The 20,679-nt window shown below is 35.9% G+C and overlaps 1 protein-coding gene across 1 annotated transcript; it reads left to right on the top strand.

Moving 5' to 3' along the window:
* The first annotated feature begins 245 nt into the window (after positions 1-245).
* Positions 246-18,173, top strand: LOC129297854 (long chain acyl-CoA synthetase 6, peroxisomal-like). The gene is given in 25 exon segments (XM_054936193.1): positions 246-272; positions 274-299; positions 301-362; positions 1,656-1,716; positions 1,804-1,881; positions 2,026-2,097; positions 2,210-2,291; positions 2,389-2,494; positions 2,592-2,668; positions 3,885-3,929; positions 4,005-4,091; positions 4,810-4,899; positions 5,025-5,104; positions 5,977-6,070; positions 11,786-11,874; positions 11,964-12,052; positions 12,956-13,085; positions 13,190-13,308; positions 14,117-14,240; positions 14,329-14,415; positions 15,396-15,499; positions 15,598-15,683; positions 17,434-17,520; positions 17,613-17,699; positions 17,927-18,173. Coding segments are annotated over 25 exon segments (2,073 nt in total). The 3' UTR covers positions 18,011-18,173.
* The last annotated feature ends 2,506 nt before the right edge of the window (positions 18,174-20,679 follow it).

The raw sequence follows: 20,679 nt of genomic DNA, 5'->3' as shown, positions 1-20,679 counted from the left end.
TCTGTTTACTTCCTCCTCCATGTATATCGGATAAAATTAATGCATGATTTTAACAATAAGATGATAATAATACAACCGTATAGTTGCTTTCCTTGTTTTGTGAGCCACGTAGTCTTTTTTCCTTCTCGTCCCCGTCTCAATCATTTCCTTTCCTTTTGAATATTCAATCGTCCCCTATATCAGGAAAACGCGATTTAACTTGGCTTTCTTTCTTTGGTTCCCACCTTTGAGTTGTTCTGTCGCCCATGGATTCGTCCGCCGCTCAACGTCGTTCTCAAAGCTATTCAAGGCCACCTTCTTCTCCAAATCTGATTCTCTTTCCCAGCTCCGACCCCATCTAACCGCCGGCGAGTTCGTCCTCGGTACTTTTTTCTGTCTGTTCTATGTTTATGTTGCTATCTCTGCTTGATTTTGCACAAGAGGAGCTCATTTGGAAATTGGATTATTGTGTTACTGTGTAGAAAAGTAGGTCCACTTTTTAATCTTCGTCTTAGTGGAACATCCTATCATGCGCCGTTCTTTATAGATGAATATCTCTTGTCGTCATTCAGTGCTTTAGTTTGTGGTGATATCGTTGTAAGTTCATTGGTGGGTCACTGACTTTATGCTAAAGTGATGGACGTTCAGCTTGTCGAACTTAACAAAGTGGGCTTATATATATCTCATTGATGAATCCTGACTGGTTGGGCGCTCTTTTTTCTTTTCTTCTTGACTGCATCACATCCCTTCGATGCGAAATTCCAACATTCCGGGGATCTGCTTTAGGCAGGAAAAACATCTGAATTCTGAAGTGATGGAATGGCACTGCTATGTTTATCCACTTTCTGGATATGAAACGTTGTATTTTGCCTTTTAAATATGATCCAAACTCCACTGATAGGAGGATGCTGTTTCTTGTGACTGACAAGAGTCAACGTTTCTTTATTAACTCGTTCTCGGAACTGAATATAATGAAGAAACGTTTTCAACTGAAAAAAGCTATCAGTATTGGGTAGTGCTATGATGTTTTAAAGGTTTGGAGAAGGTCCTATTGAGCGACACTCAATGTTCGAGTATGGTTTGTTTGAACAAAACTGTCAGAGCTTCGTATACCCCAAAAAAAGAAAAAAAGAAACTGTAAGAGCTTCTTATTCTCTGTCAGAGGAATCTGTATGAAATAAATTAATGTAATTTGTTGTAATTTATGAATTCTGGAATTATTTCTTGTACATGATGAATTTGGACTTCTAGTATCAAAACATCGCATCAAAAGAATCTATTATTGTACAAGGCATTGCATATGGTTTTTGTTCTATTTGTCTTGACATTTTATTCAGACCCTTGTGCATTTTTTTAATACAGTTAAAGGAAGCAAGATTTTACGTTGGAATGTCATTTGTGTATTGTTTGGTAGCACATCCTTTAGTTTGTTCATAGAAAGAAATATAACTTTATAAGGGGAAGACTGCCTGGTTCTGCAAACACCAATGTTCACACTATCCAAAACTGTTTATTTTCTAAATCTTGTTATTTTGGAGGGCTCACCTTGCACCTAGTACAATTTTCAGTCCATTTTTTATTTAATCGTTTCATCTTCATGATTGGTTGATATTTCTTTTGGTAATAATGATTTGTCGATATTGTTGTTCCTAGTTCTGATGTTTTCTTCTGACCAGAGCAAGGATACAGTGTTGTACTACCAGAGAAGCTACAGACAGGAAAATGGAATGTGTACAGGTGTGCTTCTCCCAATTTTCTTTATATTACTTTTTATATGCCATTTTAACTCCCTTGCTAAGATATGATTCATAATTATTGTTTCAGATCTGCCCGTTCACCGTTGAAGCTGGTGAGCAGGTTTCCTGATCATCCTGAAATTGGTACACTGCATGATAATTTTGAGTGAGCACTACTGATTTTTCTCTGCAAAATTCTAGTATCAGTTTCTAAAAGTTTGACTAGTAATTTCATTGAGCAATACTCATATGAGTTCATTTGTGTTGCCTTGGAAGTTGATAAATATTTTTCTTGACTCCGGCATCACAGGCACTCAGTTGAAACTTTTCGAGATTACAGATATTTGGGAACTCGGAATCGAGTTGATGGAACTGTTGGGGAGTAAGCAGCTCAATGATTAGCCCCTGAGGCTATCTGGTCCTTTCTTGCCTTTTCTATTCGAGCTTACTTTTACAAAGTTCTCATCATTTTTTATTTATCATGTGCTGTTAAGGTACAAATGGATGACTTATGGAGAAGCAGGTACTGCCCGGTCGGCAATAGGTTCTGGTTTGGTTAATCATGGAATCCCAAAGGTGACTACTAAGATATAGTTCTACGATTGATTAATGATTTTTACTATTCATGATCTGTCATTTAACTTCATGTAATTAACTGTATGTTCTCGTACAGGGTTCCTGCATTGGGCTATATTTTATTAACAGACCTGAGTGGCTTATTGTTGATCATGCTTGCTCTGCATATTCGTATATTTCAATACCATTATATGACACGCTTGGTTAGTTGCTCTTCATTTAATAGGGAACGGTTCTACTTCATAGTTGCTTCGTTTTGTCTGTTAAATTTAACAGTAAGGCATTTTTTTTTTTCTGTAGGTCCTGATGCTGTGAAGTATATAGTTAATCATGCTACTGTACAAGTTATATTTTGTGTGCCTCAAACACTAAATTCAGTAAGTATATGTCACTATGTCAACTTCGGTTATTGCTTGATGTGATATGCTACTTTCTTACGCTGCAAGAACCTTATTAGTCCAAGCATCTTGTCTAGTAAAAAAAACTCAGAAATGGTGACTATGCCTGTAAAATAGTAAGATTTATTGCATGGCTGCATCTTGTGTGCTGCAGAAGAGGTCCTAAACCTCCCAACGTAGAGTGAGTTACACAAAGTTGAGACCTGAAAGGCAGAGGAATATCATTTGATGGAGTTCTCTCTCCAATTTTCTTAACTTCTGTTTAACATGATAGTTTAACTTTAACAGAAATCATTTGGATATGTTAAGAAAAACAAGAAATTGGTTGGGAGCATTTTCAGGAAAAGTCTGTAGAATGGTTACTACTTACAAGTTACTACAGAATTTTAATCCAAAATTCCTGCTGCCCTAGGAATTGGATAGAGCCCGTTATTTTCCTAAGACATATAAGAGGAAGTCAAAAGGGAAGAATAACTCTAGTGGAAATACTTTAACTAGTCTAGAGGCTTATCCTTTGGTCCCTAGTTGTAAGTAACAGTAATTTGTGATCTTTTGTCATGATTATGATCTTTTGGGTAGTATGGGCTGTCTGTAAGCCATGCTGAAGGCATTAGTAGTCTTTTGCTTGGGGGGATTACGTCTTTCGTAATGGAATTGTGAGGAGAGACTGGCCTCTCGAATGCCAGTGGGAGTGGGACTCTTATTTGAAGCTTGTAATCTGTGTTGCTGGTATTATTTTGATCTTTGAGAGGAAATAGGGTTTTGGCCAGAATATGAGAGTATCCTTGTAACTTTGATTCAGTTCATTCAGCTTATTAATATAAAAACCTCAGCATTTTCCTCTCATATTTATTGCTGTTGCTGTCTTATTTATTGTTTTCTGCTTTGTTACTGGCTTGGGACACATTAGCATCATGTATGGCTGATAATAAATTGAGAGTTGCGGTTAAAGGTTCATGATTTCATATTATGCTTGGTCACCACATTATACAAAAAGCATTGATTATATTTTGAGGACAATTACACTTTTTTTAGTGAGCAGGGGAAGAATTTTGTTATTTAGAACGTGCTTAGCACCAATTAACTGGTTGTACTGAGATGAAAAAGAAGATACTTCAGATGTTATTTTTCATATTGTTTATGAATTTGACTTTTCTTCTGTGAAATTTATTTATCTTGTTGCTTGAGCTTGCAGCTGTTAAGCTACTTGTCAGATATTCCAACTGTACGTCTAATAGTGGTATGTATTTATGCCTGGTGCCATTAAATCTTAATGCATAATGTAATTATTTGCTAAGTTATAGTTCTTGTACAGGTAGTTGGAGGTATAGATGACCAAATTCCGTCTCTTCCATCCTCAGCTGGAGTTGAGATCATGACTTATTCAAAACTACTTAATCTGGTACTTATTTTCTGCTGCTGTTGAAGATTGTTGATCTTCTGAAGTATTATATAGTGTGTTCATATTTTACTTTATGCCTCCCTTGATTTAGCGAGGAAATGTTACTTAAGTTCTACCCTCTCATTCTCTGTTTCCTCTCCCTCCCTCTCTCTCTCTTTTGCCGTAGTTCCATAATGTATACTAGAAATTCCCAAAGAGAAAATATAAGATCATGCATATTTACTCAATTTGTCTGAAAAGAACTATGTAGTTGACTGTTGACATAAATCGTACCCAAATAATCTTCTGCCTCTAAATTATTCTTTGCTCCAAAGGTCAACTGTTATTTCTGCTTCTGTCATGCTCTAAGTATGCAAATGTAGTATATCATTAGTCCATCTTTTTCATTTAGGCAGATATATGTAACATGATGGCTCCTGCTTGCATATAAAATCCTCACGTATTGCATTCTGTCTTGACTACTTTTTGAAGTATCGCTTTTAAGAATTGTCTCTGCACATACATTTCCTTTTCTTTTTCAATGCCTATTAAACTGTTTAAACATAATCTCTATTTTTTCAGTTATTATTTTTTATTTTAAATTGTGGTAAGTTGGAATAAAAATGGTTTTGAAATGATAAGAACATGCATATTGTGTAGCACATTGGTTTTAAAGCTTCATAAAAATGGTCTGTGATTGATTTGATCTGCTGCATTTATTTCTGCTGTTTTTATCTAGGGAAGCAGCAATCATATGCCTTTTCACCCACCAAAACCTGATGATGTTGCAACCATCTGTTATACAAGTGGTACAACTGGAACCCCAAAGGTGTGTAAGTTCCTTCAAAATTATAGCTGATTGTTGAAAATGGTATCTATTCTCCCATATTGCTTTCTTTTCATATAGCAGTTATAAACATCTCTTGATATTTTTGCTGAATAAATTCTGGCCAGGGAGCTGTGTTGACCCATGGAAACTTTATTGCAAGTGTTGCTGGAGCCACTTTAAATGAAAAATTCTATCCTTCTGATGTGTGAGTCCTTTTTTATGTCTAAAGTTGTTGCCACTTTTTGCTCTAGTAGCTTATTATTTGTACTGTTCTTCATTGGAATCCCACAATTTATGCTCCTTAATTCCTCATATCTCTAGTTACTGACTATTTGCTGTTTTATTCATCTTTATTGCTCCTTCTATTTTCTGATTTTCTGGTCTTTGTTTGTTTGGAATGAGCGGCTCTTTTTTGTCGCCAACTGTCAATATATATATATGTTGCCTTTGAATAATATGAAGTTAGAGATTCAATAGCTTTGAAGTTCTTCATGGTATTAGAGCTACATAAAACTTGACATGTTTTCAAACAATTTGGCTGGGGATTGGCTTTCAATATAAAAGCCCAAGATGGCCAAACATCATCAAAAGCTTTGTCTTAATGCGTGGCACACCTGCAGAAGGACACTGATTACATTTTTGTTGCCATGAATTATTTGAACTATTAGCAATGCAAAAAAACCTGTGTATCATGGCAGCATTAAACATGTGAGTTTGGCTGACATTTTGTTAAGGAAAAGATGGCATCTTTGTCATTGAGTTGCCGTACTTTCCAACTCAGTCCCAAGTGGCTGCTATCTTTAGTAAAACTATCTTCAAAATATGTTCTCATAGTTACTGAATTTGCATTTGCTGTACAAATGTTGTCACCTTTTTTCCTTTTATATTCGTAGTTATCCCCCCCCACAAAAAAAAGACCCTGATTTTTTTTTTTTTGGTCTCTGGCTGGAGTGTGTGGTTGTTTTCTGTAGCGAACCCTCTATACACATGGATTTCCTTTCTTCAGATCAATTATACGAATTCCAAGAACCACAAACTCACTCTTCAGTGTTTACATGAGCTTTTTTTCATTTTCAGTTATATATCCTATCTTCCATTAGCACATATTTATGAAAGAGCAAACCAGGTCATGACAGTACATTTTGGAATTGCAGTTGGATTCTATCAGGGAGTGAGTATAATGGATCATTTAAGCTTCTTTCTTCCTTTCACTTTTTAGGCTTAATTTGTTACAAATAAGATCATGCTATCTCCAAATTAGTATATTGTTAGTTCATTTTATTTGCTGATTTTATTTTTATATCATGGATTTGGTGCTTGCAACTGCTTAGTTTATATAGAAGCTAGAAATACTGAATTATCTGATAATTTAATGTAGCACAAGGAACCCATATATGTGGAAATCCCATTAATTGTGTAAATAGTGAATAGGCTTGATTTGTTTTTATTATTATCCCTTCTCCTTCGGTTCTGACCATTAGAATTAATGGTGATTATTCCTTCCCTAGTCATAGGCTAGAAATCAGGGATTAGATTAGCCTAGCACTGTGTATATATTGTAAATCGCATGTTCATGTTCGGTGATATACTATTTGAAGCATTTTCAGTCGACTCTCTCTCACATGGTATCAGAGCTTAAGGGAGAGATCGAAAACGTATCTGATTCGGAAACGGAGATGGAGCCGACTGGAGCGGTACGCGACACCCAGACACGATCTGCGACTGACCCGAGAGACTCCGATAGCATGATTCCGAATCAAAAAGAAGGAACGAACCACTCTGCGAGTGATTCTCGGGGGTTCGACAGTTTGATTTCGAGCCAGAAGGGGGGACCGTACGCGTCGATGCCGAGCTTAGAGGGCTCAAACGTCCTCATCGTCTCTGAAAAACTGATCGGAGACAATTACCGGGAGTGGGCATAGACGATGAAGCTCTCTATCGAAGGTCGTGGACGACTGGGCTTCCTCAATGGCGATTCTGTGATTCCAGATGGATCAAATCTGAAAGCTCTGCGCCTCTGGAAAATGAAAACTTGATGGTGGCTTCCTAGCTTATTAATGCGATGACTCCAACAATAAAAAGGAGCTTTATGTATCTACCTACTGCAAGAGAGATATGGGAGGCTGTACGAGAGGCATATTCCGATGGAGAAAATGTTTCTCAAATGTTTGAAATCAGAACTAAATTGTGGCACATGAGTCAGGGTTCCCGTAACCTTAATGATTATTATCTTGAAATGACTGCTCTTTGGCAGGAATTGGATCTGACTAATGAAGATGCCTGGAAGTGTGCTGAGGATGCTGCCCTGTTTAAAAAACGCATTGACAAAGAAAGGCTATTTGAGTTCCTAGCAGGACTCAATCCAGAACTTGATGCGGTAAGGGGGAGGATCTTGAGTCTCGTACCATTACCATCTGTTCGTGAAGCATTTGCTGAAGTAAGACGTGAAGATGCACGTCGGCGTGTTATGCTGAAAACTGATGCCAAGGGGACCACTACTGCACCAGAACCATCAGCACTTGTCACTAGAAGTGCAGATCCAAGAGGCCAGAAGAATAGACCAACTTGTGAACATTGTAAAAAGACAGGTCATACCAAAGATACCTGTTGGGATATTCATGGCAAACCCCCAGACTGGAAACTAAAGAAGCCAAGGGGTCGTGGTTATCACATTGGCACAGAAAAGAGTGATGATAGACCCACAACACCTCAAGTGCATCCAGCCACCCAGCAGTTCCCTCCTGAACAATTCGCCAAATTCATGGAATTTCTTAATACCCTCCATATGCCTGGCACAAAACAGCCAACAGCCACGGTAGTCCACAAAGGTAACTTCTTACAAGCCTTACATGTCATTCAGCACCTGTGTATTGCAAATCCCTGGATTGTGGACTCAGGTGCTTCTGATCACATGACGGATAATCGAGAATTATTCTCCACATATACTCCATATAGTGGCTCCCTTAAGGTTAAAATCGCTGACGCTACAGTATCTCCAGTCGTTGGTGTTAGAGACATAAAAGTTTCCGATAAGCTGGTTCTTCATTCTGTTCTGCATGTTCCAAAATTGAAGTGTAATCTGTTATCTGTGCAAAAATTGACCAAGGATAAACACTGTCATGCTGACTTCTATCCCAACTATTGTATGTTTCAGGAAATGTCAACGGGGACGATGATTGGCAGTGCTAGAGAATTTGATGGTCTTTATTACCTTGATGCATCCTCTAAAGAGTATGGTAGCGTTTGCAATAAAGTTTCCTTTCCTAAGGATAGTAGTATTTTGTTATGGCACCAACGTCTTGGTCATCCCAATTTTCAGTATTTGAGTCAAATGTTCCCCTCTCTTAATTCTAATAAAAATGTCTCCAAGTTTTATTGTGATGTTTGTGAACTTGCAAAGCACCATAGAACCACTTTTTCTCGTAATATTTACCAACCTTCCCAACCGTTCACCACTATTCACAGTGACCTTTGGGGACCTAGCCGGACTACGAACAGAACACATAAAAAATGGTTTATAACATTTATCGATGATCACACCCGTGTTTGCTGGACCTTTCTCCTTAAAGACAAAACTGATGTTGTCCCTGTATTCATCAACTTTTACAAAATGATTCAAACCCAGTTTCACACCTCTATTAAAATCCTACATACTGAAAACGGTACTGAGTTTATCAATAACTCTTTAGGCAATTTCTTACAGCACCATGGAATTGTTCATAAAAGCACTTGTGCTTATAGCCCCCAACAGAATGGCATAGCTGAAAGAAAAAACCGGCACATTTTAGAGGTTGCTAGAGCCCTACTTCTTACTCATAATGTACCCAAATTTTATTGGGGTGATGCCATCCTTACCGCCACCCATCTCATTAATCGAATGCCTAGCCGAATCCTATCTTTTAAAACCCCACTTGAGGTTCTTCACATCACCCATCTTATTCCTCACCTTGAAAATAACCTTGCACTGCGAGTTTTTGGGTGCACTGTCTTTGTTCACATTCATCACAATAGTAAACTTGATCCCCGTGCCGTTAAATGTATTTTTCTTAGATATTCTGCTTCCCAAAAAGGATACAAGTGTGATGATCCTCTTACACAGAAATTCTTTGTTAGCTGTGATGTCACCTTCCATGAAGATGAATCCTTTTATCCGAAATCTCCAACTCAGGGGGAGAGTGTGAGTGACTTGGAGTCTTCCTTAGAACCCTCTTTCCCACTTGAATTAGAATTACCCTATGAGTATGAACCTCCATTAGAACTTCCGTTTGAAGTTGGTGCGTCAACAATTGAACCTGAACTAGATAATGTACCTACCACCGAGGGGGATCCTAATAAGGGGGAGAGAACAAACACTGATAAATTCTATGATCGGTTTTATGTTTAGAGGAAAACATCAAGGAACCAGACCCAAGTTCTCGAAGCTGACCATGATTCTGAACCAATGACAAATCCTGAACCTCAAGAAGATATTACTGACTGTGATCAGCCAGGAGGAGTAGAAGAAGATTTGGATCTTCCCATTGCACTTCGGAAGAAACCCAGATGCTGCACTAAACACCCAATAGACAAGTTTGTCTCTTATAAAGCTCTCTCACCTCGATTTCAAGCCTTCACTACCAATCTGGATAGCATTACAATCCCAACATGCATTGAAGAAGCACTACAGTCCCCAGATTGGAAAAACGCTGTTATGGAAGAAATGAATGCTCTCAAGCTAAATGGTACGTGGGAAGAGGTTGAGATACCGCAAGGAAAGAAAGCTGTAGGTTGTAAATGGGTATTCACAGTGAAGTACAAAGCAGATGATACTGTTGAAAAGTTCAAGGCTCGTCTTGTGGCAAAAGGTTTTTCCCAAATCTATGGAACTGATTATACAGAGACATTTGCACCAGTTGCTAAGCTCAACACAGTAAGAATTCTTATGTCCCTGGCTGCAAACCTTGATTGGCCATTGTATCAGTTAGATGTAAAGAATGCATTCCTAAATGGAGACTTAAAGGAAGAAGTGTACATGACGCCACCACCTGGATTCCCTGCCCAGAGAAGGAACCTAGTCTGTAAATTAAGAAAATCCTTATATGGATTAAAACAGCCACCTCGTGCATGGTTCGAAAGGTTCACACAAGTTCTAAGAAAGGAAGGTTTCACTCAAGGGCAGAGTGATCATACATTGTTCTTCAAGCACAGGGAAGGAAAGAAAACTATTCTGAGTGTATATGTGGATGACATCATCCTCACAGGGGATGACCATGAAGAGATGGAAAAGATTAAAAAGGCATTGGCCAAATCCTTCCAAGTCAAAGACTTAGGGGAAATGAAATATTTTTTGGGAATGGAAGTAGCGCGATCTAAAAAAAGGATTTATATATCCTAGAGAAAATACATCCTCGATCTGCTAAAAGAGACAGGAATGTTAGGGTGCAAACCTAGTACGACACCCATTGAAGTAACATCAAAAAAGAAGAAGATAAAAAAAGATGACAGAGAAGAAGAAGAAGAAGAAGATGAAGAGGAAGAAGAAAATGAAGGGAAAGATGTTGACAAAGGAAGATACCAAAGACTAGTTGGGAAACTTGTCTATCTTTCCCATACTAGACCAGATATTGCATTTGCAGTAAGTGTAGCAAGCCAACATTCTCATACTCCTAAAGAGAAACATCTAAAGGCAGTCTACAAGATTGTACGATACTTGAAAGGCACACCTGGAAAGGGAATATTATATCAAAAGACAGAGAAGAAAAATGTAGAGATATTTACAGATGCAGACTGGGCAGGCGCCCATAATGATAGAAGATCAACATCAGGATATTGCACATATGTGTGGGGAAATCTAGTGACATGGAGGAGTAAGAAGCAAAATGTTGTTGCAAGGAGTAGTGCGGAAGCTGAATTTCGAGCAGTAGCTCATGGTATATGTGAAGAGATATGGGTAAAACGGGTATTAGAAGAGCTAAGGATTGAGTTAGAACTTCCAATGAAGCTTTACACTGATAGCAAAGCTGCTATAGACATCTCACATAACCCAGTTCATCATGACAGAACCAAGCATGTTGAGGTTGATAGACACTTTATCAAAGAAAAGATTGAGGGAGGCCTTGGGTCACTCAAACATGTGCCGTCACGGAATCAAACCGCAGATATCTTTACCAAAGGCTTGAACAAGGAGATGTTTGAAAAGTTTGTAGGCAAGTTGGAAATGATTGACATATATAGTCCAACTTGAGGGGGAGCGTGGAAATCCCATTAATTGTGTAAATAGTGAATAGGCTTGATTTGTTTTTATTATTATCCCTTCTCCTTCGGTTCTGACCATTAGAATTAATGGTGATTATTCCTTCCCTAGTCATAGGCTAGAAATCAGGGATTAGATTAGCCTAGCACTGTGTATATATTGTAAATCGCATGTTCATGTTCGGTGATATACTATTTGAAGCATTTTCAGTCGACTCTCTCTCACAATAATCATCAAATACTTACGTACAAAAATTTAAACGGGCAGGATGATGGATTTTTGTACTGGCCACATTTTAATATCTTGCCACTTTGCATTCTTTGAAATGACACTCTATTCTTTGAAAAGATCATGTATGTGGGACTTCTATTTCTATTATTTTCTATGGATTTTGCACGTTCTTATTTATTTCTGCAAATTGTGAATGGAATCAAGCTTGCAAAATTCTTCTGACTAATAACTATCTGTGTAATGTGAAATAAATTAATGTAATTGTCTAACTTATTTTACTGTTCAATACTTGTTGATTACTTGTACAGTCCATGCCTTATCTTGACTTTTTATGTGATCTTTGAATAATTAGCTTTGTTTTCACATTATGACGTGTTAATTTCTGGTAAGCTTGACATGCTTGTTTGAAACGTTTATATGCAGGACAATATGAAATTGATGGATGATCTTGCTGTCCTAAGACCTACTATCTTTTGCAGCGTTCCTCGGCTTTACAATAGAATATATGCTGGGTACAATGATAATTCTATGCTTTTCAGAATTAGCATTTGATGGGCTTGTTCCTTGTTGTGTCAAATAATTGAATGGTCTTCTTTTGCAGCATTCTCAGTGCTGCCAAAACGTCTGGTGGTCTGAGGGAGAGGCTTTTCAATGCTGCTTACAATGCTAAAAAGCAAGCAATATTGCACGGTAAAGTGCTTTCACTATGACTTACACATTGCATGCCATGACATTCATATATCTTGCCAACATATTTGCTATGCTATTTGATTCCTTGTGTGCTTCAGATTGATCCTGTTGATACTTTGACAGGTGTTGTGCGTTGTCAATATTGTATTTAAACTCCCTCCTCATAAATAGTTACATCTTGTGCTGTTGATGGGCCAATTGCCATTTTTATGGCTTTCGTTTTTTTATATATATTTTAAGGGAGTGGGTGTTGACTAGATAAGCATTGCAGATTTTATAATATGATCATCTTAAACGATTGAACCCAAATTTCATCAGGGAAAATAGTTGAAATGCCATTTAATTTTTAAGGCCTAGTGCAAGACTAAGCCTGTGCAACTGATTTAATAGCTCTCAGTTATCACGGAAACAAGTGATGATACAAAATACTGAGAGGAAGAAAGACTATCATATTGGCAAATCAGAATGAATTTGATTGCATTTACCTTTGCAAAGGGCAATTGGAAGGTCAAAAGACTTAAAAACCCTGAATCTTAACAAGTCATAACATAAACTTAAATTCATAATTTTCTACTTTCCTACATTCTGTCTGGAAGACGTATATTTTTCTCAGAAGATTGCTTTTAAAACATCCACAATGATGACAAATTGAGAGGTTGGTTGTTTGAGTCAGGCTCTGGTGTCTGTAGCATAAAACTTATCAAATTACCTTGGTAGATGATAAGGTAAAATAGCATTCCTCTAAGAACCTGACTCTCATCTGCTATAAAGTGGCTTGTCTGTAAATGGGACATGGGGCAGGGATTCAACTATCATAATGCTGGTAGCATAGTGCTGTCTTTGTGCACTTTGGTTTCACATAGAAACAAAACCGCGTAACTCCCATATTTTTCATTATTTCAGGAAAGAACCCATCTCCCATGTGGGATAGATTAGTTTTCAATAAGATTAAGGAAAAACTTGGAGGACGAGTTCGCTTGATGGTGTCAGGCGCTTCACCTTTATCGCCTGATATAATGGATTTTTTGAAGATGTAAGCTTATATTGGTGTATTTATTGCTAAAGAGGATTTTATTTTTTTAACAAAAACTATTGTCCTGGTCCATTCATGTGTTACAACTTACAACTACTCAACAGTTGCTTTGGTGGTCGAGTTTCTGAAGGATATGGAATGACCGAGACTACTTGTGTAATAAGCTGTATGGATGAGGGTGACAAGCTTTCTGGGCATGTTGGCTCTCCTAATGCGGCATGTGGTGAGTAATTGATGTGAGTTTCAGATTCATAAATGACTCTGGACCGATGATATGAGATAATGCTTTGTTGCAACTAACTTGATCATGAAAAGATTAAACTTTAATTACTTCTCTCCTTTTTTACTTCTTCCGAGTTGCAAAATTCCACCATAAGCGGTCTAGAGAGGTTTTCATCTCTCCTTTGATTTTTTCTTTTGAGTTTTAGAACTACAGTATTTTATTGATCTTGTAGTCGTTATTAATTTATATCTTGGCTATGTATGTGAAATGAACAAAGGAGATTGTTTCAGTAGAATTACAAGTGTAGATTGGGGAGAGAGTGTTTATTTGAATAATAGGGATAAGAATGAAACAAAAGTGGATTACTATTATTTTTTTCTAATATCTTTCACTGGGTTGATCAGGAATAAAAACACTAGCGATCTTGTCAGTTTCTGATAAAAGATTATATTGGCTTATTCTAGTGGGTGAGAATAAGTGTTATTTCAATTCCTGGTTCAAGTATTTATGCATCAACTAAATTAATGAGCCTTTAGTGTGAATACTAATTGGTTGTTGCTGAAGTTTTGCTTATGATAGTCTTGTACTTAGATTATCCACTTAGTGCATCCTTGTTTTTACTTTTTAAAGGAAATTTTTTGGCTAAAGTTGATAATAATCTTTGTCATCTAACCAAAAATGAAAATGTTTAAACACTTATTCATTGTTTCGCATGTAATTTAAAGTATTTTAAAGTTAGGTCCTATCCGGTTTGTTTTAGTAGTGTATTTTTGTGTCCGTTGCTAACAATTTTTCTTCCCTGTTTCAGAGATAAAACTTGTTGATGTTCCAGAAATGAGCTATACATCTGAAGATTGGCCCAATCCCCGTGGTGAAATTTGTGTCAGGGGTCCCATTGTCTTCCTGGGTTATTACAATGATGAAGCTCAAACGTAATCAGCTTGCTTTTTCTGTGGTTCTTCTAAGCTAATTTTAGCTCGTTCTTTTAAAATTACCTGAGTATTGAATCAAATTGAGCAGGAGAGAGGTGATTGACATAGATGGATGGCTCCATACTGGAGATATTGGGATGTGGTTACCTGGTGGTCGTCTCAAAATTATTGATAGGTGAGAAAACTATGGACTGTATTTTAAAATAAAACATGGATACTTAAAATTATCATTTATAAATGCTAGCTCCCTCCTTAATCCTGTGGCTGCGAGCGTGCTGTGTTCATTGAGTCGACTTAAATGACTCAAGCAAAATTGTTATCGGTCATTGCTTTGTTTGATGGGTGCTATTTTTAATGACATAAAAGTTGAGTAATACCTCTAGCTTACAGATTATCTTCATAAATTGGTCTGGGAAAAAAAAATCAAACTCATTTTACTTTCTTTCCCTTGATTACACAATAGCTTGATTTTTTTTTTTTTGAACAAATACACAATAGCTTGATTTTAGATTCACTAATTTATAGGATCTGTTTCTTGGTTACACTATGGATAGGAGATCATACAAGAAAAGACAAGATCCATAATAATGTATGAGGAAAAGTTTCTGTGGCATCTATTGAAGAGAAAATAGTAGAAAATTGATTAAGGTGGTAATATGTGCAAAAAGGCCGCTAAAGGATGCAGTGAGAAAAGTTTGTTTAAATGGTATTTAGCCCTAGAAAGATGTTGATGGAGCTTAAGAAAGTTATCAAACATGATCTTTTGGTGAATGATATATCTGATAAATCGGTTGTTGATAGACTTCAATAGCATTGTGTGATTCATATAACTGACATTATTTAGCAGGATAAGGTTTGTTATCATTGTTAACCATTCTTGTGCAAAATATGATAAGTGGGTGAAAGGAGAATATTTAATTTAATTTTTTTCATCATCCTCCAATATACATGCTGTGCTTTACTGTAGCAAACTTGACTACCAAATGCAGATTTCAATCATTTCATATGTGTGATGTCTTCTAGAGTTGGTGTCTGTATTATTCCTGGTTCTGTTTCCCAGTATTTGTGAATATTGCAGATCTTCTCAGCATGTCTATCACAATTATAATTGCATTTATCAAGCATATGAACAAAAGCTTTGTATTTCCAATATAGGAAAAAGAATATCTTTAAGTTGGCACAAGGAGAGTACATTGCTCCGGAGAAGATTGAAAACGTGTATGTCAAGTGCAAATTTGTGGCACAATGCTTTGTATATGGTAAGCAATTAAGGTTTTACAATTTTGATATGTGCACTTGTGCTCTTCTATCTCCTCTTCCCTCTCCTAGTTGCTAATGCTTAATTTTCCTTTCGTAGGTGATAGCTTAAATTCTTCTTTGGTTGCTATTGTCTCCGTGGATCCTGATTCCTTAAAAGCGTGGGCTAATTCTGAAGGCATTGTGGTAATTTAACTATTTTTCCCTTAAAAAATCTGTTCAATTCTCATACATGTTTGCTCAGTGCTGTTATCATATCTGCCAAGAAAGAAAAGTTATAATCTTGCCTCTTAACTGTGCCATTGGCTTATGTACGAGTCGACTGTCATTGTTGTTTAGGGAACCCAGCACAATTTAAATCGAGAACTTGCTTTTATAAGGTTGAAGGATCCTTTAATGAATTTCTAAGGATTTTGAATTTTGCAAACCTAAGCCTTAGTTTTGTGTTCGAAAATAAAGCAAAGATGTTGTAATGTCATACATAAAATCAGGAATTTATACCCTCCAGATCTGAATTTTCAGCTGCTGCTTTTATTAGGTTAAAGGCTTTTTGCCCCTTTTGTTTCCTTTTTTTTCCCCCTTTTTGGGTTTCCTCTCCTCGAGGGTGAAGCTGCCCGGCCCTTGCTTTGCTCATATCTGTGTGTGTGTCTTGTTGATATTCTACTAAAACAGAAGCTTCAGAGCATTTTATTATCTGAATTGTTCAAAAGGGATGTGTCGTTTTTTAATCACACAGTTTTTAGCCAATCAAATCAAAACCTTGTTTGGAAAAAAGCATGATTTGGAATTACATTGGATTCTGTGAAGACTTATTGGTGAGAAATTATTTAGCCAAGTGAATGTAGAACTTTTGTGTGTCCTTGCTCGTTTCTAGATGTTGTTTCGTTCAATGGAGGGGTGGGGAAAGGTTTTATTAGTGACCTCTTGTTTAGTTGGGATGAGAGGGAGGGGAGCGTAGGTGTTTTATTATTCTTGTTAGATTCAAGAGGGAAAGGGAGGGGGCTAATTATGAATTGACAAACAGGCCCTTATATTATTTCAACCCTCACTGTTATTTTCTCTTTTAGAATGGAAGTTTTTTATATTATGATTTTTTTTTAAATTTTTATCCCAAAATTCTCTTACCTCACTTATATGGTTGTATATGATAATTTTTTTAATATGTTTTTGAAAGATGATTTGATAAGTTTTAACATATTATCTCATTAGAATTTTTTTTTACTACAACAATACAAACATTTTATTTTCATATTATATAAAAATCAATTCTATTTTAGAAGAATAAATATATTCTTGCACCCTTGATAATTTTTGCATTATGAAAAATAAAATATCAGAACAAATAACAATTTTCAGTGAGGGGCAGTTTTGGAAAGCAAAAAAGTTATATCCCTCGCCTCCAAACAAAAATCCCCCAATTTTGGAGTGCAGAGAGAGAAAATAAAATTTGTCTTCACTCCCCTCCAACTTCCGCAACCAAACTACCTTACCCCCCTCCCCTCCCCTGAAAAACCTCAACCAAACACTGCCTTGGATTGAATTTACATTTCCAACTTGGTTGTTCCGGGAGTTTCGTTTAGAGCACTGTATTGCGGACCTGTGGTTCTAAATGATATACGGCCTTGACACGAACAATGACTCTTAAGTTAAATTTCTGAGAAATTACATTATAGACCCCGAAGTTAAATGAAAATAGGGGACGGTCTGTGTTAAGACTTAAGATACAAGGTCAAGGAATATATTTTATGCCAAATCTTAAAACAAGGTAGGTCTGTTTAATTTTAATTACAAGGGAGAAAAACCTTCTAGTTTCATCAAACTTCCAGGTAGGTGGTATCCTTTAGTTTTATTTTGCTGAGATTGCAAGTTCTGATTAAATGAGCAGTCGCAACTCTCAACTGGGTGCTTATTCCCTTATTTGTGGGCATGGATGCAGTATAATGATTTGGCGCAACTTTGCAATGATCCAAGAGCAAGGGCTGCTGTCTTGGCTGAGATGGATGCTGCAGGAAGAGAAGCTCAGGCAAGTTTATAAAATCATGCAGTTGTGGTTATCCCTTTTATAAATCTCAGTATTTAATATCTAAATATCTTCAACTGCTTAATGCCCTTCAGCTTAGAGGTTTCGAATATGTTAAAGCTATCAGTTTGACACCGGAACCATTTACTATGGAAAACGGCTTGTTGACTCCAACATTCAAGGTATATTGTTTAGTATCTGCAAGACTTGATAGGAGTTTTCAATAAAGGGATCTTCAATCGTGGTAATCCAAATTAATTGTTAATAGACACTAGCAGGTATTAATATAACATGCTTATTTTGTTGATTCATAATTGATTTGGGATTCTTTTGTAAATTAGATCCTCTGGAGAATATGAAAATATATGTGTATATGTATATGAATAAATGTGTGCATTCATCCTTTCAGATTAAGAGGCCTCAAGCGAAAGAACACTTTTCAGAAGCAATATCTAATATGTATAGTGAACTCTCCAGAGATTCATCGTTGTAACGGCCCCATCTTGGAGCAGGAGCATTACGTAACTGATTGTTGTACGTTATTGTATTGTCTCACAAAAATAATGCTGGAATCCTGTTATCATATTGATTCTCTCGATGACAGTTCTTTGAAAGTGTTTTTTCTTTTTTTAACAATAGAAGGAATTCAGATTTCATTTGGCAAGGCCTCGATTATTTGATTAATTTCTATCAAGAATCATCATTATGTGTTATTTGTTTGATCACATAACTACTCAACTAACCATTCAAAATCGTCAATAACGAAAGTTGGGATAAGTGACTGGTTATTCGACATTTTTTTAAGTTTTAAATTTGCAATTGGGAAAATAAATTACATTGAAAGAGATTTCCCTGATTAGAGCTTAACCCCATTCAAATTTTAATTATTTGACAATAGTGAATACGAGATTGTTTATTGCAATAAAAGCTATGTGAAATCATCACTTTATTTCAACTTTATGAAATATTTGGTTAATGTGTAGTACTTGAAAATGAAAATGCAATAAGTAAGGATGGTGGAAGAAATTTGAGGCAAATGAAAAATAAATCTAACCTTTAAGTGACATAATTTTTTTATAGGAGTCTTGACGTACATGCTATCAAATGTGAAAAAGAAATCTTAATTTTGTTACCACTATATATAACGTAGATATAGCCTTAGTTTTAATGTATTTTCCTAACTCACCCGGAACAGGCCGATTGTAGCTCGATCTACAATGGGGTTGACTTGTGTTATCAAGTCTAATTATTAGAGTTTCTTTGATCTGTGGGGCATCAATAGTTTTTAGAGTGTGATGATATGAAGACTCTTTTTTAAGTTTCAAATCCTTTTTCTTTTTCTTCTAAATTATGAATGACGTGGTGAAAAGATTATCCTCAAAATCTTTCTGTAGGCTGGGTGAGTGTTGGCATATTCAAGTCAACCCACATCACGGAATGCCCAGCGGGCAATATCTTAAACACAATGCTTTCTACCCATTAAAACTGAATTCCACTGAGAATGGAATGTGTGCGCACAAAGTAGAATGTATGAATTATTGTCATTTCAATAATTTGCACATGGTTGTCTAAAATCTAATTTTACCCTTCAGTTATATAAAATTTCAAAATGAAAATGATTTTTTCAATTTATGAAGTTATGCTTCTTGCTGTTAATCAGATTTATGGTGTTCTAATAATCTTAAACTTGTTTTAGCAAGTCGATAGGAAGAAAATCATACAATAATAGCAACTAATTTGATACTAACTTCATTACAATAAATTTAAAAGGTCTTACAATCATTGTGGGACTTTAATGGCTATGGACTTTTTGTACGTTGAAATTTGCGTGGATATGTTAAAAGGAAAAGTTTTATGTTGTTCACTTGAAGAGAACTCCAAATATATATGTGGTGACAGTGAACTAGTAAATAAACTTGGAGCATATGTGGGTCCGCATGCACAATAATAGGCCAATGCGGGGCAATTATAATTAAAAAAAAGTAATTGATTTGCCCCGTGCCTAAGTTAATGTGGTATTAGCATTTTTTATTGGAATTATTTTTCCTTAAAGGCTTTTATCCTGCCAACCTTTAGTAATTGAGGTTTTATGGGTTTTGATTTTCTAAAACTGGTGATTTAACTAGAGTTAATGGTTGCCAATGTTCAGTTGAGATCCATGCCTAAATATTTTGGGGTGTACAATATGCTTGGTGCTTGACTCTTGAGTTTTGAGTCCCTTCTTTTCTCTATATTATGTTGTGTTGTTTGAGTATATTTTTCTTGTTTTTGTTGTTATGTGCCTTTATTCATTTTGCCAAATGAGTCTATTTAATTTTCAGAAGCTGTCACGTGATTAATTTAGTGCAACAGATTAACGGTTAAAGACAACTTAAATTAACTTTTGTTCAACTTCATTTTGCAAACTCTAATTTATAAACTAGTATTCATTCTAAAATTTTAGATCTCAGAATTAAAGGTGCTTTAAATAACACAAAAGCATTCAATTTTTTTAGCTTTAGTAGTTATCAGATTGTCAAACAATTAATAAACAATTAAAATTAGAGACTTCTAAATCTTCTAGCACTGACTATAAAATGAGATATGTCTATAAAATATTTTAACTTGTTTTTTTTACTTGAATGCTAAATTAAAATATACTCCTAACTAGATTTCTAAATCTTCATTTTTTGATACTACTCCAAATCCAAACTAGAGTAATATCAAAAAAATGGTCATGTCACGCCTCAAAAATTTAGACATGATCGACACAGGATATATGCACAAACATATATCCCTCAAGCCTTAATCAAGGAAACTTTAATATAATATTTTAATTCATTTAAAATAGGATATGAAGTCATTATAATATTTTTCATATGCATATAAGATTTTTAAATCTTTTTGTAAAAATTTTAACAAAACCTTTCTTGTAAATAGGATCTCCTAAAATCTTTACAACGGTAATATACAATCCAAGTCAAGAATGCGGAGTTCTACTCCTTCACAACAGATAGATAAATATGTCACAGGTCATGATCCTATCTACAATTGACATGGAGCATCTAATCATAAATTTTAAAATATAACATATAATTAAACATTTACATAAAAAAAAAGAAGATGTCCTCAAATGATCCTTTACTTAATTCAGCAATGAGCCCCATCAAAGGTCAGCAGAAG

Source organism: Prosopis cineraria, unplaced genomic scaffold (assembly GCF_029017545.1).
Source record: "Prosopis cineraria cultivar Desert tree isolate PC_DT_omini unplaced genomic scaffold, ASM2901754v1 PC632, whole genome shotgun sequence".
NCBI lineage: Eukaryota > Viridiplantae > Streptophyta > Magnoliopsida > Fabales > Fabaceae > Prosopis > Prosopis cineraria.
This window is presented reverse-complemented; position numbering and strand designations above follow the sequence as displayed.